Source organism: Camarhynchus parvulus, chromosome 1 (assembly GCF_901933205.1).
Source record: "Camarhynchus parvulus chromosome 1, STF_HiC, whole genome shotgun sequence".
Lineage (NCBI taxonomy): Eukaryota > Metazoa > Chordata > Aves > Passeriformes > Thraupidae > Camarhynchus > Camarhynchus parvulus.
The window spans coordinates 21,871,250-21,888,587 of NC_044571.1; the positions used below are offsets into that span (position 1 = coordinate 21,871,250).

General features: G+C 36.2%; 1 protein-coding gene across 1 annotated transcript in view; it reads left to right on the forward strand.

Annotated features, from left to right (window-relative positions):
* The window catches only part of PUDP (pseudouridine 5'-phosphatase), a 64,129-nt gene extending 51,651 nt beyond the window's left edge, over nucleotides 1-12,478 (forward strand). Inside the window, exon 5 of the mRNA XM_030962984.1 lies at nucleotides 11,991-12,478. Coding sequence (XP_030818844.1) covers nucleotides 11,991-12,167 — 177 coding nt within the window. The 3' untranslated portion in view covers nucleotides 12,168-12,478. The remainder of the gene's footprint in view (nucleotides 1-11,990) is intronic.
* The last annotated feature ends 4,860 nt before the right edge of the window (nucleotides 12,479-17,338 follow it).

Here is a 17,338-nt window from a genome sequence, read left to right on the forward strand (position 1 = left end):
TGTGCCTACCCTGTCCCTCCAAGAGCCAGGACTGTCTGTGCTCTTGCCCATAGGGTCATGCCTGGCTTTCAGGATACTCCACCTCCTTGCCAGCTGCTCCAGCATACTCTTTGCTAGCCCTCACTTGCCCACCCATCATCACTGCACTGCTGCACTGTGGGCACGTGGGACTCGTGGTCTCATGGCAGAACTGGCACACCATGCACACGTGTGTGCACAGCAGTAAACAACTGTTAGAAATGGAGTTTAATTGGAGGAGACAGGACAGACTACACAGACTGATGCAGGAATGGCCAAGAACAGACAGCCCTACTGACACCCCAGCAGCCCCTTCTGTCTCACATTCCTACAGGGTGCCCTGACCCATGGAGCTTCTCCTGTTGACATGTCTGTGTGGTTCTGGCCTTGTGGCACCAGGAGAGGCTGGACCAGGGCCTCACAGGGCTGCTGGGGCTCATCCTGCCCCATCAGGCAGCACAGAAATGCTAATGGGGTGTGTGGCTGCTGGGGTGTGTCTAGGAACAGCTGGCCCAGGGTGTTCCAGGCTCCCCCCATCTGCCCTTGTTGTTCTGCCATTCTTCTTCCCCTGTACATTCTATCACATGAGCTAATGTGTGTGTGCATATATGTATGTATTTCTGCATATGAAAATGTTCAGATCCCTCTCTGTAGAAACTTGTCAATTTTAAGAGCTTATGTTCCATACATGCTCTTTGAAATAGTATTAATATGTCTCATAACCACAGAGTCTTTGGAAGGAGATATTCTTATTAATTAAGATCAGCCTACCTGAACTGTGTTCTTTTTCTTCAAGGAAGGTAGTCAGGAAGGCAGCCAAAGCAGAGAGGAAACTTTTTTAGTTGATAGGGAAAGTAGAAAAACATGAAGAGAACCTGGACTGGAAGCCTACCGCTGCAAAGCACAAGAACATCTGGTTTAGAAAAACATTTTGAGTGTCTTGAGAATATCTTTGCTTTTCATCAAGGTGTGAGATCTGTGTGAACTAGCTCAAAAGGTAATTGTCACTTGATTTTGTAAGATTTTCTTCTTGTTACTTTTTGTAACAAAGTTAAATATAACCTAGTTGAGTATAAAATAACAGTGTTTCTAGACAGAGTAATTGTTTCTATCCAGTTTTAATCCATCGTCTTGATATTCAGTAGAACAACCTGTTAAATTCGTAGTTCTGTTGTCAATGAGGAGTCTGTTCTCTATGGCTTTAAAAGTATTGAAGTGGGTTTTTTCTGCAGATGCAGGGTCAATGGAGAAAAAATAATTTTTAGTGTCTTTTCTCACACTGTTCTGCTTGCTAAGACTACCCTTGAAGACTATAAAACAGGTATTTTTAGCCACGCCTTCAAGATCTGCAGACCCAGAACATAGATCCCAGAGTCAGTCTTTATGTGTGGATGAATTTTCGGTCCTCGATCTTTAGACATATTTGCTATTTGATTTATCAATTTTTTCCATTCAATGATGAATCTTACCTATAAGCTTGCTAGAGGCAGCTGGAATCAATTAGCAAAGACTTGAAATATAATAGAAATAGACTATAATAGATCACTACAACTTCTTAAAAAAAAAAACCCAAAAACAAAAGTAGAAAAAAAGAATCACCTGCACCATTTCCTGTGTGCTGAATCACAGAGTGTAAGATTCTCTTTTGCTTGTTCATCTGACAGGCAGACTGTCCTCTTTTAGGTTTTTTTTTCAGTCACAGCATATTTTACCTGGTAGCCAGAACACATAATTCAGTGGACTGTATGGCAATGATACTTTTTCACCTTGACACACCTGCTGCAGTCTGGTTTCCCTAGGGAATCTTTTTATAATGTCTGGATGCTGAAGCTTCCAAGTTCCAAACTTCCAGTAAAATGCTGCTTGTAGCACTCAGTTGCTTGTGAATTTATCCAGATTCTTGGCAATATCTCAGCATCTCTTTCTGAACTGATTGTATTACTGTATTTGAGGTAATTTCTTTCAGGTCATGTGTTGTGATGGTTAGAGCAATGTAAAATCACTCTTTCCAGTATGCCATGGTAGTTTAACTAATATATAAATACATGTAATTTGTTTTTAAATAGAAGAAAAGCAGAATGGACTGTGTTTACACAGAGAAAACTCAGATTTTTTTTTCCAAACAAGTGTGTTTTGTAGCGCATTAACTCTCATTAAGGTGCTTCTCTGTAATTTGACTGTAGGCATTTGCAGAGAAGGCAATTTGTCTTTGATTTAACTATGAAGAAATGTGTTTATATCAGTATTGGGGTGACTGAGACACTTCCTAAGCGAGTGCTTTATATTCTCATCATAAGTTTTCTAATGGTCACTTAGCATTAAGTTTTGTCTGTATTTTTTGCACATTTTTCATTCAGACCTTTAAATTTACAAGTTCCATTACAGTGCCATCTGTCTCTGCAATGAATCTAGCTGCACACTTTTGAACAGGAAAGAAAACCCAATTGATTTATTTCCTGTGGTCAGAAAAAAAGGTAATTACAATGTCTGGTGGACACTGAGTTGGCCATGAGCCAGCGATGTTCCATTGCAGCAAAGGTGGCTGATGAGGAGGAGTCTTGCCAGCAGATTGAGGGAATTGATCCTCCCCCTCTACTCAGCACTGGTAAGACCACACCAGGAAAATACTGGGAGCAGTTGTGCACTTCCCAGTACAAGAGACGTTGAGCTGCTGGAGGGAGTCCTGCAAAGGGACACCAAGATAATTAAGGGATTTCAGCATATCACATTTGAGGAAAGGCAAAGTGAGCTTGGAGAATAGAAGGCTCAGGGAAACATTAATGCAAGTAAATACCTGAAGGGAGAATGGAAAGAGCCAGGCACTCATTAGTGGTCAGAGGCAATGGACACAAGCTGAAAGGCAGGAGCATCAGGAAACACCTTTTCCCCATAGGGTTGACTGAGCGCTGTTGCAGGTTACCCAGAGAGGTGGCAGAGTCTTGCTCCTTGGAGATACTCAAATCTACTCTGTCTAGGTCTTGTCCTGGGCTGTAGGTATCCTTGCTTGAGCAGGAGGTTGGCCCAGGTGACCTTCAGAGGTTGCTTCCAATCTCAGTCATGGAATCACAGAATCACAGAATATTCTGAGTTGGAAGGGATCCACAAGGAGCATGAATCCACCTCTTAAGTGAATGGTCCATACAGGGATCAAACCCACAAGCTTAGCATTATAACACCATAATATAACCAGCCATTCTGGAATCATGTGATTCTGAGTCCATACAATACTTATGTATTGTTTGCACATTTTCTGTGTATATATGTATATTATGAGGGGTCCATTAAAAAGCAATAATTAGTTAATAATTGCATAGCAAAATAATGTGGCAACAAGCTTTAGAGTAACAATTCAGAGTTTCAGAGACGTGGACACAGGTTAAATGGGAAATTAGCCACCCTCATCCCTTTTCTAAAGACTCACTCAAACTATTGAAGGTCAGCAAATGCAGGATACTTCAGATCAGCAGATTCATGAAATGATTCTTACTTTTAATATAAAGTCCTTATTGTGTTGGATGAGCAAGTAGTTTTCACTTAAGCATATGGCCTGATGAAGTGTTTTGAGGACTTTGCCCATGAGAGGTTGTTTTATAGGCAAATATGTGGTAGTTTTCCTTTTGAATTAGTCTGCCATCTGTCAGCTTTATACCCTGTTGAATCTGAACATTATTTGTGGTTGAAATGTACAGAACAGGGGGGGTTTTAGATAAAAAAATATATTAAGCAAAGCTAATGAGAACCCAATATTAATAAACTTGTTTCTTTGAAGAACTGAGTACCCAAAAGAAGTTAGGGCAGAAGTTGTGTGACAAGCATAGTAACAAGTTGCTGATACCATGGCAATATTCCCAAAATAATGTTCTGTTAAGCCAGTGTCATGGCTCTGTTGGTTACTGATCTAACATATCTCTTAAACTCAATAAGCCTTATGCCACAGAGAGGGAGACTGTCTGTATGGAGACCATATACACCATGTATTTATCTACATGCATACATACACAGAGTTAAGTAAACATGCTTTTCTATTTTTTTCATTCATTTTGTTCACTCTTATGCATTCATTTATATGCACACCTTATTCCTTTCATGGAAAATGACATGTTACTCTTCCTTGTAAGCATACCTGAGTCAAAAATAAGAACAAAGAGCCCTTGGTTGAAGTGACCTTAGCATTCTCTTATCTGGTAGATCTGGCCTAGTAAAAAAATAGGGACAGCTTGATAACTACATCTCATCAATGCGTTTTAAAAAGTGTTTCTATGTGGTATATAAAATGGCTAGATCATATTGGGGGAATTTCAACAAAAGCATGTTGAAATATTTTGAGATTAAGACTTAAATAACTTTTTACATTTGAATTCATTTTTTAAGAGTATATTAATTTTCTTATTTACATAACTATTTGGGCTTGGAGTTTGAAGTAGAAAGAAATTTCTAGAGGAGCAGCCTGTCGTAATGGTTGATTCACATAAAACTGTTTGATATTCACTGACTTTTCTTCTCTGCATTTTTCATAGATCAAAATACTTAGGTAACTATAGCTTCCCTAAATAAACAAAGGAAGCTGATAAAAACAAGGTAGGGATTAATGTGAAATACACAACTTCTCTACTGTAATCTAAAAAAAAGAATTATGACTTTTTTTTTAAACTTTCCTCTTAATACATAGTTCTTATTAAAAATTTTGGTTTTACCAATAATAATTTTATTGATCTAGTAGAACTTGAGTGCATTTACAGTTAATCCCTCAGTCAGGGTTAGGAAAGTGGGTCCATTGAATTAATTATTTCTCATAATAAATAGTTCCAAAAGGAACTATATCATACATAGTGCATGTAGAAATAGGGTTTTATAATGAATTCTTTTACTTTTGGTGGTAGATTTCACATTTTTTAGAAATATTGTGTTTAGCACACAGAAATAATTTCTCAGGTAAAGAGAATTAGGAAAGAAATTTTGAGTTCTGAGTTTCATTTTCTTGCAGAGTCAAAGCAGCTTTGTAAACTAAGAGGTTGAGAAATCATCTTTTGAAATCACAGGACAGTTACTTAAATAGTTCTGGTTACTGATGTAATGAGGCTTTTCATGTCAGATGTGATATTTTTAGATTACTGTTGCAAAATAAATTATGGAATTATGACATTCTTTACCATAACCCAATGGCCACAGGTGGGCTACTGTTGAAGGAGCACGTTCATAAACACTTGCACAGCTGTTTTGTGGGTTTACATGTACAATCAGCTTTAGGCATGCCAGGTATAAGATGGATTGAAGGGATGAGCGTGTAGGATTCAGACACTGCCCAACAGGAGCATTTATATTCCTCTTAACTTTAGGAGTTAATATTCTTTCAAACTTGGTTTTATACATTCTTCTTCACTTTCCTCTGAATATCCATATTGAGAAGAGAGAACTGCCATTTTGAATGTGGTTTGGGTTTTTTTCTGTAGTTGAAATACATAGAGAACACTTATTAGAATTTTGTTAGTGTTTTGTTTGTTTTATTTAAAGGTGGTAGTTTCTGGCTTTGTGCTTGGAGCTTTATGCTAATAATCTTAAATATTTTCTACTATAACTTTCAGCTTTGAATTTTGAAAGAAAGGCTCTTTTCTTCCTGATCAGGAAGAGTCAAAGTGTAATGCAGCTATATCTCACCAAGTCACTCCAGACTGGTGACACTCTTGTATAGTTCAGTGAGAAGCTTGTACTGAATAGAAAAAAAGGACCTTTTCCATGACGTTTTTGCACTCCCAATGAAAACCTGTTTGAAGGTTAATGCCTTTTCTGACCCTTTCTCTCTTTATTGAAGAAATTAAGAAATGACCTTATGTCTGAACCATATGTAGGCTGTTATTAACATTTCCATGAAAGATTATACAATCATTAAATAATGTTTAGATCAAATTCATGTAAATTTCACTATGCAAGCTGATCTTTCTGTTTGGCAAAATAACACTGGTCAAGGAGGCACTATAGAACAAAAACAAACTATTGCCAAAACAGATTTTAGAAAGATTAGCATGCTCCATGAGAATCAAGTGCCTTCTGCTGCACCTACTGAGGCAGTTGTAGGCAAGTGATGGTGTCCAGTTACCCTAAACAAGCAGGAAGGGTACCTGCCCTGGCAGCCTGCACCTGTGGGTTTGTCCATATTTCCTGTGGCAAAAAGTTCACTGCTTTTATTCAGGAAATACTTTTGGTGCCTACTTCCAGTTTCAATTCAAGACTTAGAATCTGGATGCATCAAAACTTCCTCCTTTGGGTGTACCTGGCTTGTATCTCTGATGTGTTTGCTCATGAAATGGGCCCAACCTCTTCTCCAAGATGCATAGTGATCATGCAGTAGGCAACAGGCAGAAGGTGGAACACAAGAAACTCCTAGATTCTTGGAAAACCATTTCCACCCTAGGGCTGGTTCTACCCTATGGTTTCACCGTATGGGAACAGGTGTCCAGGAGGTATGAGGAATCTGCATACTTGAAAATGCTCAAATTTCACCTGGCCAAGGACCTGAGCAGCCTGCTTTGGCTGGACATGTGTTGAATACGGTGTTCCAAATGGCCTTCAGGCACTCAGTGTGTTTTGTCCTACAGTTCTGAGCTCTGCATGCAATGTGCATTCCTCGAATGTGGTGTATTACATGTCAAGGAAGTCAGTGGGTGTAATAAAGATAGTTCTCTGTGGAAGGGAAGGCAGCACAAATTAACTATTTCATTGTACAGAATTACTTTTTAGGCCAGTTTTAGAGATAAGTGACAAGTGACATAAAACTCCAGCATGTTATGCAATATGAGTATCCTCAGTAGAGAACATCTTGAGTATTTGCCTTGTGTTCTCCATAAAGGAACAATACTCTTCTATGGCTAATCCAAGCTGCAGTTGATTGAGTTAGATTTCTGCTGCCAGGATAATTGGACACTGTTTCAGAAACGCCTGAGAATTTCTTGAGGCCTTTAACACAAGTTACCGTACAAAGTTCCCAGTGTGCTGTCCTCTAAACACACAGTGCTCTGTGGAAAGAGTGCTCCAGCCATCTGGAATGATCAGAGTAACCCTGCATGTAAATGTGACCTTCTCCCTGCCTCACAGAGCCACTGTGTCTGGGCCTGACTGTCACTCACAGAAACACTTTCTTTCATTTGATCGAGTCTTGAAAATAAGCAAGAAATATGAAATTTCTCTTCCTTCTTCTCTATCCAAACCATTTTATTCCTTCTGGCCTTCCTTGAGATAATGTTGCATGAACTGGTTTGTGAGAGAGGAACTGCCGGTGTGGTCTGAAATGTAAAGTGGCATTTATGTGAGAGCTAGAAACCCAGAGTGATCTAATTATGTGCAGATGCAACACTTTTTTCTTTCTTCCTTTTTGAAATCATGCTAATGATTTTTTATTTTGTATGTTTTATGGTAAATAATTTGATTCTTATAATGGTCTGCAACATATTCTTAGTAGTGAGTTAATAAAAATCTGAATTAAAAAGCATATGTGTGTGTAATTTCCGAACAGTTCTTAATATGAATCATTGACTCATAAAGAATGGTGGCTGTAGTTAGTATTCTGAATATTCTGGTGCTTAATTACGTTGATTTTTAGTTTCCAGTTTATTAATTTGTTATAGCATTTAAAAACATCTTGGCTTACTCCTCATTTTCCTTAATGGAACTAAGTTGTGGGGCTGTAAGCTGCATTACTTTCTTAACAGCATATTTATTATGATTCTGTTATCCCTGGCTGGTCAAACTGGCACGTCTTTAACATAAAATGAAATATAATTTATTATTGTATTCACTTTTGGAATTTTTCCCAACTATTTCTGGAAGGAGTGTAAGTCCAAATATTAGGAGAGAAACATTAACTACATTATTTCATTATTGTTTTTTCTTAATTCATCAGAGAATTAACACAGTAGGAGACCAAGACTGCAAATAATGCAGCTGCTTAAAATGGATTAATTCAATAATGTTTAAGTAACTGATGGTGAATGGGTCACCCAGAAATATATTTACCTCTTGTTCCCAAGTATCTGGAAAGTGACAACGTAAGAAAAAAGAAAATATAAGTTGAGCCAAAAAATTGCCCAGCATCTGTGTTATGATGTTAAAATTGTTGTTTCCTCTCCCTTTTTGTGAGTTTCCACCATCTCCCATAAATGACAAACAGCCCCTTCTAAGCATCTCAATATTTTGTATGAGATATGGATGGATCTGTGTTGTATTCTGAGTTATATTATGGTTCTTAAAAATTTCTGGGTCACTCACATGACTAACACAGTTGGTTAGTACTGGAATTATTTTGAAAATCTAAAAAAAAAAATGAGCAAGAAAAAATTACAAAAGCTGTTGAACAAACCACAAACCGTGATTGCAGTAGTAATAACTTTCAGACTGCAAAGTTACTTCTTAGATACTATTTAGTTTTGAATTTTAACCATGTAGTATGGGCTGGTTTGTCACAAAGAAAATAGTAAAAACATTTCTGGCAATGAACAGTCAGCAAGTTATCTGTAGAAATGGAAGGCCTGAGCACCTCTTGGTTTACAGAAATCAACTGTCATTCTGATATCCATGTGATCTGGCTGTACTTGGTGAATTACTTCCTGCAGCCTGTCTTGGGGCATTTTTTAGAGATAGAATGAAATTTAAATTAGGCCTTAAACATTTATAGAAGACTTTATTGTGCATAAATACATAAATTGATGTATATGGGTACCACATATTTCTACAGTGCAAAATTTTCAAATCACCCATCATGCTTTTGACCAGTTGATTAGATTAGGAAGGAGAAAAACATCAATTAAAAATGAAGAAGTTACAGAGTGTGAGATGTAATCCATAAGAAGCCCAAAACATAATATGTCACATTCTGATACTAAATGTTTCTGTGTCATTTGTGGACAGTGATGAAAACTTTCATTCTTTCCTTATAGAACAATAGATGGTAGTGTTAAACTTGCAGATGAATTCTGTATAAGTCATGGCATCTTTGGTCTCATCCTTCAGTCTGTTTTAGAGCTGATATGGTAGTGTCATATGTGGTCAAGGATACTTGTTAGATAAGCAATCCCTATGCAAATATATTTTATTCACAGGTCTTCCTAAATCTTAATTTTAAAACTGATTTTAGTCTTTTATCCTTCCAGCCTTCTTGGTTATCACTAACTGCAGTAACACTTATGGGTATCCCTGTTAGTCACATAATTATTCCATCCAGGCTTTTGTAGTATATAGGGTAGAGAGGGCCTGCTGTACATACCAAGAGCCTAACTAACACTCTTTTCTTATATTCTTGCATTTAATGTAGGAGGATGAAGTAATGAGGTGCTGCAGTAATATTACTTTTTCCTCTGGTTATGTGATTAATTTTTTTTCTAGATTCATAGAGTGAAATGTAAATTAATATACTTTGCTATACTTTTTTAAGCATTTAGTTCATTCCAGAATGAGAACTGTCCTATATTAGTATGACCTTTTGAGAGATCTCATAGGAGTAGTATTGATCAATGACACAAGTTTTAGAAATAATGCACAGAAGCAGCCAGAATCTCAGCTGAAGTCTGTATAAATCTCATCTGTCTCTCAGTTGGAGTGATGCTGATATTGGCAATACTTATGCAAAATGGAAAAGAACTTGGCTGCTTTCATATCTCTAAATTTAGTGTGTGGGTGGTCCAGGACAGTGAAGAGTTTATAACATCTCTATGTATTAATGAATCCATTTCATGTGTGAACCTCTGTAAACCTTTTGTCATCCATTAAAAATGTGACTGTGCTGTTGACAATAAGTTTCAGTAAAAAGAAAGGCTTAAGGAAGACCTAGTACACTTATTTCCTGTAACATGCAAGACACTGTAATTATGGGTCATTTGCCTGGTTTCTTTGGTAATTAAGAGTTTAAATTGTGTCTAGTTCCATGGAATTAGTTAAGCTTTTCATTAGTAAGTAAGTTTAGTGACATCATGGAAGCCAGTTAGGTCTTTCAAGGCAGAGCAGTGAAGTACATTCTTTTGTATGAGCTGGATCACAAAAGGTGTCTGAAAGGCCTTGATAATGCTCTTCTGTGCAACATTTAAGCTTATTCTTCAAAAAGCAAAGCCTGTCAGAGTTTCATTTATTGTCCTCAGAGTGCTTAAGGTCATGAACTAAGTTATTGTTAAGAACAAAACCTATAGGCATAGCCATGCTTCCATTCTAATAGCAAATGTATGAAGCTTTCTAGGATCAGCTGCTTACATATTTGTAGTTAGTTGTAGTGATAATGATCAACTTTTGAATGTGTCAATTGTTCAAACAGGAATGCAGTGACTGTATGAAGGAAATGAGCACAGAAAACATTGGTGTGATTCCTTTGGCTCACTAAAAATTATTAATTAGGTCTTACTTTATTACATGCAAGGTAGAAAGCACCTTTTCACTTCACAAACTCCAAGCTGTTGCTGATATGTTGAAAGGCAAGAATCAATATTTTAAAAAGAAAGGAAATCAGGAGAGGGTTCTTTCATTTTTCTCCTTCCTCAGTCCATATATACCTTCCACAGTCCCATATATACCATAGATAGGTGTATATAGGGCAGACATTTGATACATCTTGCCAAATTTTTTTCTTTGAATGTAATAAAGCTTTTGCAAGTTACAACTTGGTTTCCTTAGAGCAAAGCCAGAATAAATGCTGTGCATCCTTTATGTTCTGCAGTGAAATAGTTGTGTGTTTCAGAACCTAAAAGGTGCAGTATGATGTTGTATGTTCATAGAATCATAGAATATTCTGAGTTTGAAAGGATTCACAAGGATCATCAAAGTTCAGCTCCTGGCCCTGCACAGGACAGGCTCAGGAATCACACCATGTGCCTGAGAGCATTAATTGCTAGATGTGAGGAAAATTGCCCTAACCATCCCAACATCTGTTTTCAATTACTAAAATTACTTGTCGCAGTGATTTTGGCATTAGTAACAGTAGCAGTGCTAATATTGATAATAAATGCAGTATGAATTGGGGAAGTGTTAGAAACCATGTGTTGGTATCAGTCAGAATTTTTCAGGTCCTTGGATGCCAAAAGTTGCTTTGGGTTATCCATGACCAAAAATCCAAACTGAATTTGCAGGTCATGGACAGAAAGAGGCAGAAAGAGATGCTTCATTATATAAATTCTGGAATAATCTCCAGAAACATTATCTTTCATTATATAAAATTTCGGATCATATGATTTTTATATGTTTATCTTATTTGTTTATTATTCAGTATTTCAACATTAAATTACAAAATCCATATAAATAACGTGTGATTGTTTTTAAAAATTTTAGCTTTGCTTCCAGACTCCAATCTGGAATGACTGTGACTATTGTAAGGCATGGAAGTTCTACCTTACTAAACTCTTTCTTCTCTAAATGTAACTTTCCAATATAATTGCTTGTTTTCTTTGTCATTGTTGAATTGGAAGAATTAAGTAAATAGAGTATGACTTTGACAGCACTCTTCTGATAAGTAATGTCTTTCTCTGAAGTTCTCTATCATCCAAAGTTCTACTGTTGACCTAGGTAGTTTAGTGCTGCCCATACCTTGTGTGTGTAGGAAATGCCATACCTGTGAGGCACTGCTTTTGCCATTTTGCAGGTTTTAAAGTTGGTTTGGAAAAGTTAAATTGCCTGCTTATTTAGGCACTTGCTTAATTTTGCTTTAAGCTTGTGATTAAACACGTCCCTATTAAAGCACTTAGGAACATCTGGATAACCACTTTCTGGGATTTAAGTAAGTGTATTGATGTTTTTTGAATTGAAATTAATTAAAGGTTAATTACCATGCAGATGTTCAAACTGAGAGGTTTGCTCTTCTTCTAATTAGGGGTGTCTAAGACAAGAAGGAAATTTACTTTTCCTACTAAGTTTCATTCAGGATCATTCTCTCTTTTAAAACAAGCTATTAGAAGTTCATATTAACATTATAATTATTTTTTTCTCCTCACCTTCTTGTTTTTCAGTGTCTTGTGTTTGAAGATTCACCAGGGGGAGTCAAAGGAGCCCGGGCAGCAGGAATGCAAGCGGTTATGATTCCAGATGAAAATTTAGGTGCAGATTTTAAAAAGGAGGCAACACTGGTGCTGAAGTCCATGGAAGATTTCAAACCAGAGCTGTTTGGTTTACCAGCATATGATTGATGCCTAATGCCTATGAACATGTTCTTGGCTGGAGATGAATTTAAAGGAAAATGAAATTTTATTTCAGTTTTATGATTGTTTTTCATATTCTACTTTCTTCCTCAAAACTAGAGTGCAAAAATCCTGTTAACATTCAGTCTTTTATGCATTTCCTTTGATAAATTGTCTGGAATGTTTATGATTTGTCCTTTTGATAAACGCAATATTAAACAGCATCTTTCTGTTAAGTGAATCCAGCCTTGTTCTATTCACATCATAATGTTTTCTGAGAATATTATGGAACTATTTAGACAATTTATTGTAACTGCATTGGAAGCTTCTTGTTCTGTTAACACTTGAATTACTTATTGTCTTAATCAGAAATCTGTTCTGGATTGCCTTTTATCCCATTAAAATGTTTTTGACACCATTAGTGCTATCAATATGTTTATTCTTTTCCTCATCCCATTGATGCCTTGGAGTGGCTACCTAGAACAGAGGCTAAGACAAAGTTAAGAGAATAAAGTGGGTATTTATTAAAGGGCTTCAGTAGATAAACCTTGGGCAGTCAAAAGCCTGACAGAGGCTACACCCAAGATGGACAATGGTCACAGGTTTTTCAGACAGATATAAGTTTGGTCTATTTGCATATCAGAGGTTAATTGTCCAATTCCAGCTTCAGGTAATGAAGTCATATTCCCCCAGCTAACTCTCCCCCTCCCTGCCCAATTCACTTTTGTTTACTTTTTGGGGCCTCTGGCTGTAGGGTGTCCTTTGGTTCCAAGCCCAGAGGAATTGTTTTGTCTGACCACACTGTGAAGACAGTAGTTAACACTTTATATGAAGTTTAGAGTTATGCACTAATGCAGCACAGGATTTGAAAAATTTAAAGGCTAAAATCTTAAAGCATCACCATGCTTACCCATCTATTCCACTTGTATTGTGTTGTCTTTTTTCTTTTTTTTCCCCACTTTTTGCAACAGGGATTCTGTTGTACATTCTGTGTTTTTTTGTTTTCTTCTTAGAGATTGAATGAGATGACTTCCAGACATCCCTCAAAACCTCCATTATTCTGTAATTCTGTCATTATCTTTTCTGATATTTTGATCACCCGCTAGGAGCTAAACAAGTTTATATGATCTTAGAATTGAGCCAAAATTCTTTGCATCTTGTTTCTTTCATTTCCTTATATCCTTCTTATAGTCCATGTGTCATGTAGCCTTCTCTTTCATTCTTGTGAAATAAGTGTATCTCTGTGCTTGAATTCTGATAAAGTTATGGCCCTAACTCCTTTATGCTAATAGCTTTCAGTAGGCTGTCCTTAGTTTCCATTCTTTCCTTGTCCTTGTGTCCTTGTTTTTCACCAATTTCCCTACAGAGTTTTACTATGTATTTTTTAAAATGCAGGAATTGCAGATTTGGTTTAGATAAATACTTAAAATGTCTTTTTCTGGCTACCATAATTTCCATTAAATGTTTAATGGAAATTAAACTGTTGTTGTCAGCTGTCCTTCTTACTCTGTCTCTTTCTGGTATCTTGTCAATACAAGGGTAAAGGCCTCTTTATAAAATGCTAGATACATAGGAAGATTTTGGTGGAGTCCACAATTTAATGTATGACATGATGGAAGCAATGTCTTTTACCTTGTCTAAAGAAAGCTGTAGTATTCATGTACCTTTATGACAGTTTTATAAAATTAATTATTGTATTCAGCACTTAAATCCCTCATTTCTAATGAGTATCCATGAGGTACTTCACAGTCTTGGTAAAATACCAAACTCCATAAAGACAAGAGGCCTGAAATATGTCAAATCCGATAATTTCCATGTATTATGAGAAGGCTGCTCTGATCTTGGGTTTTTTTAATATTATATGTTTATATATGATCTTCCTCCAAAAAATATTTTCTAGGCATTCCTGATGTTTAACTGTTTTAGCTTTAAGGGTGTTTTGTCAGGAACAGAAATTAATGAGTTATGGACTCTTCAGTATTCATGGTGATTTTCTTCCTTCTGTGTTTATAAAAACTCACGATTTTACATCTTTTATGTAGACTGTTATTATTTTCTTTTATAGTTGTCTGTTTATACCTCAGGAAATTAAGGACATTTTATTCTATACGGTCAGTCAGATATGACCTAGATTATACCAGAATGTTTTTATACATACAGTATAATTCTTTGCTGTTAAATGCTTTCCATTCTAAGGATCTGGAGGCATTTTTTCAAAAAAGAGTAAATATTGATTTAGTGTAAGTATTGTCCATATGATGTTGTTTCTTTTGGCCATGGATATTGCAGTCATAACTGTTTGTGTAGTGACAACAACCTGTCCCATCCAACCTGAACTCCATTTCTGATCTTTCCAGACAAGATAACAGAACTATTGCTGTACAATTCCTCCTTTGACTTATGTTACACAGCACAATGTTTTACTGTAGAGCAATAATTCTGAGCTTTCAAGTGTAAAACAGGTGCCTGTTGGGATCCCCTTCATTCATAATCACTGGATTTCAACAAGGAAGTTACTATGTAGAAGAAGCTTTAATAAGCTGTAATTAGTAACTTTTTCAAAGATTTGCATATATTTAATTTAACTGGTGAGTTTTGCAAAAAAATAAAGTGAGACATCTCATTTATACTTTACTTTGAAGGAATTGTCATCGAAGTAATGAATTTTGGTTTTAAAGATGTAGATGCAATAAATATATCGCTGACAAAATCAGAATTACTTCATCAAAACCACCATGGCAAGATCAGCATAGTTCTAGTGTGATAGCCTTATCTTTATGAAAATTACTAATCAGAAAAATACTGCTCCTTAACTCATCAGCAAATCCTATTGTATACAATTATTTTTCCATTTATTTAGTATCCCACCTGACAGTTGTCAGCGAAATCATGGCCCCAAACTGAAATCTGTGAACCTGAGCCATATGCCATAACCTTCCCATCATTCTGGTAAAATTTCTTCCACATAATTTTCAGCTTGTTGTTTACCAACTTCCTGGTCCTGTGCTGAACCATTTAACTCTTACTAAAGTAATTTTGACTGTTGTTGTTAGCTTTTCTCTTGACTGAATGAAAAATCAAAACAGCACACAAAATTAAATCCTTCTTCTACAGGAGCCCTAAAAATCCTGTCCTCCTCATTATATGGGAGGGAGATATTCATGTCAGCAGTAGATGACTGTAGCCTGCCTGATTAACCATGTACCAAGTATCAACATATGTTTGTATATATTTCTTTACCCAGTTTTTGGTTGGATTTGTGGCTCTGTAGCTCGATCATCTCAACAACATCTGTTCAGAAAATAAAAAAAGGAAAAAAGGATTAAAAACTTGGATCCCCTCCCTTCCTTCCATCTGCTGCTTTCCAGATGAAGTCCTGTTCTGACTGAACTGAAAAAAAATCCATACCAGATCCTGGCTACAGATCATGAGAACATGTGAGCAATCAGGACATTTGAATGCTCCATCTGTGTTTTTATGAAGAGGACTGTTAAAAACTAATCCAAAAAGTCTATCCTCTAACTCAGCAAGCAGACTTCAATCCCAGTAAATAATTAACACATGCTTAATTAATTTTTATTAAGCAAAGAATAAGCACCAGCTTAATTTTAAGGATACATTTAATTTTATTTGGCTTAATATAGAACATGTGCTTCAGGCATATCCTGAGAAAGATTCCAGCCTCCAGAAAATAAATGCAGAAATTTGTGACCAAGTTTTTGCCATTGGAAAATAGGATCAGTGCAGCAAGATGGAGCTAAATTCAGTCATGAGAATAAATTTAAAAAGAAAAGAAAAAAAAAGACAAGTTTGTTATGTATAAACTGTTGTACTGAAACTTAAACTCCTTTCTACCTCACAAGTGAATTAGGATTTACTGGAACTTCAACAGGATTAATTTTGGTAGAATTTCCTGGTTGAAAAGATCTACATAAATGGAGTTTCATTGAATATATTCAAATAAAAATTCATTGCCTTGGAACAGGATTAATTTTCAAATGCAGTCTGACTTCTATGAAGTTTGGCATTTGCCTTCTACAAATAAAGATCAGAGAAAGCTCAGATATTCATTCCTCATTTGGATTGGGTATCTTTCTAAAGAATGTTATACTTAAACCAAAGAAACCTCTGCCCAGAATCACTCATGTTGCATATATTCCAAAAAATGTCTTCAGTAGAATCCAAATTAGAAAAAAAAATTGTGAGAAAACTCATAAGAAGAAAAAATGCAATTATTTTCTACTACTTTACAATTCATATTTGTCTTTAACAAATAGAGAATGAAGATTGAAATTTGCTGCTTTCTTGCTAGCTCTAGATACTGGTTATCCATACAGAAATCTGCTTTTTTTTTAATCTAGATAAATTTAGACACCAAAAACACAGCTAGGCAGTAAATCCCACAATTCCATGGGCCATATCAAAATTTTGTTACCAATTTTTTTAATATTACAATAATTTTAAACAACAAAAATATAGCAACTCCTTTTTTCCCAGTTAATTTGTTTCCATACATTTGTTCCTAGTTTAACCAATTTGTATCTTCACTGAATTTACTGGCATTGAGAAGGTAGGACTGCTTTTTTTGTAAAACTAATGGAAATAAATGGAAATAGTGGAGTGGAGGAAAAGAAGTTCTCTCAGAACACTTCTCTGTCCCAAGAGAAACATGACTCTTATCAACACTTTATGTTAATCTTCCCTCTGGCCAATAAGTCTAAGTTGTGGGCCTGATTACCTGTTACAATGAAGGACAGAAGAAGGGCAAGGATCAAACTAAACCCCTTCCAGAACTTCAAGAGCCAAGGAAGCCAATTCCAGAAGGAGGGCTCATTGTACATGCCAGTGGCTGTGTTCACACCAGGGTAGCTCAGTGTAAAAAAAAAAATAAAAATGCCTATACTAGAGGGCGGGGGGCAGCATAAGAAAGTCTGTTGGTCTTTTCTGCTCTTCAGCCCTTTGATTTATGGGCTCTAAGCTATCATATTCAAAATGTTAGGTGCTGGCTCACTCTGGTGATTAAACAAGCTTCCGCAGAAAGAGAGAGCACTCCAGCTCTCGCTTCTCTCTTTATGGCTCTTTCCCCAGAATATCTCCAATATAAAACTGGAATATGAAATAAAACATTAACAGGATCACGGTTAATATCCAAAGTTCCTGTGATTCAAAAAGTAGCAGAG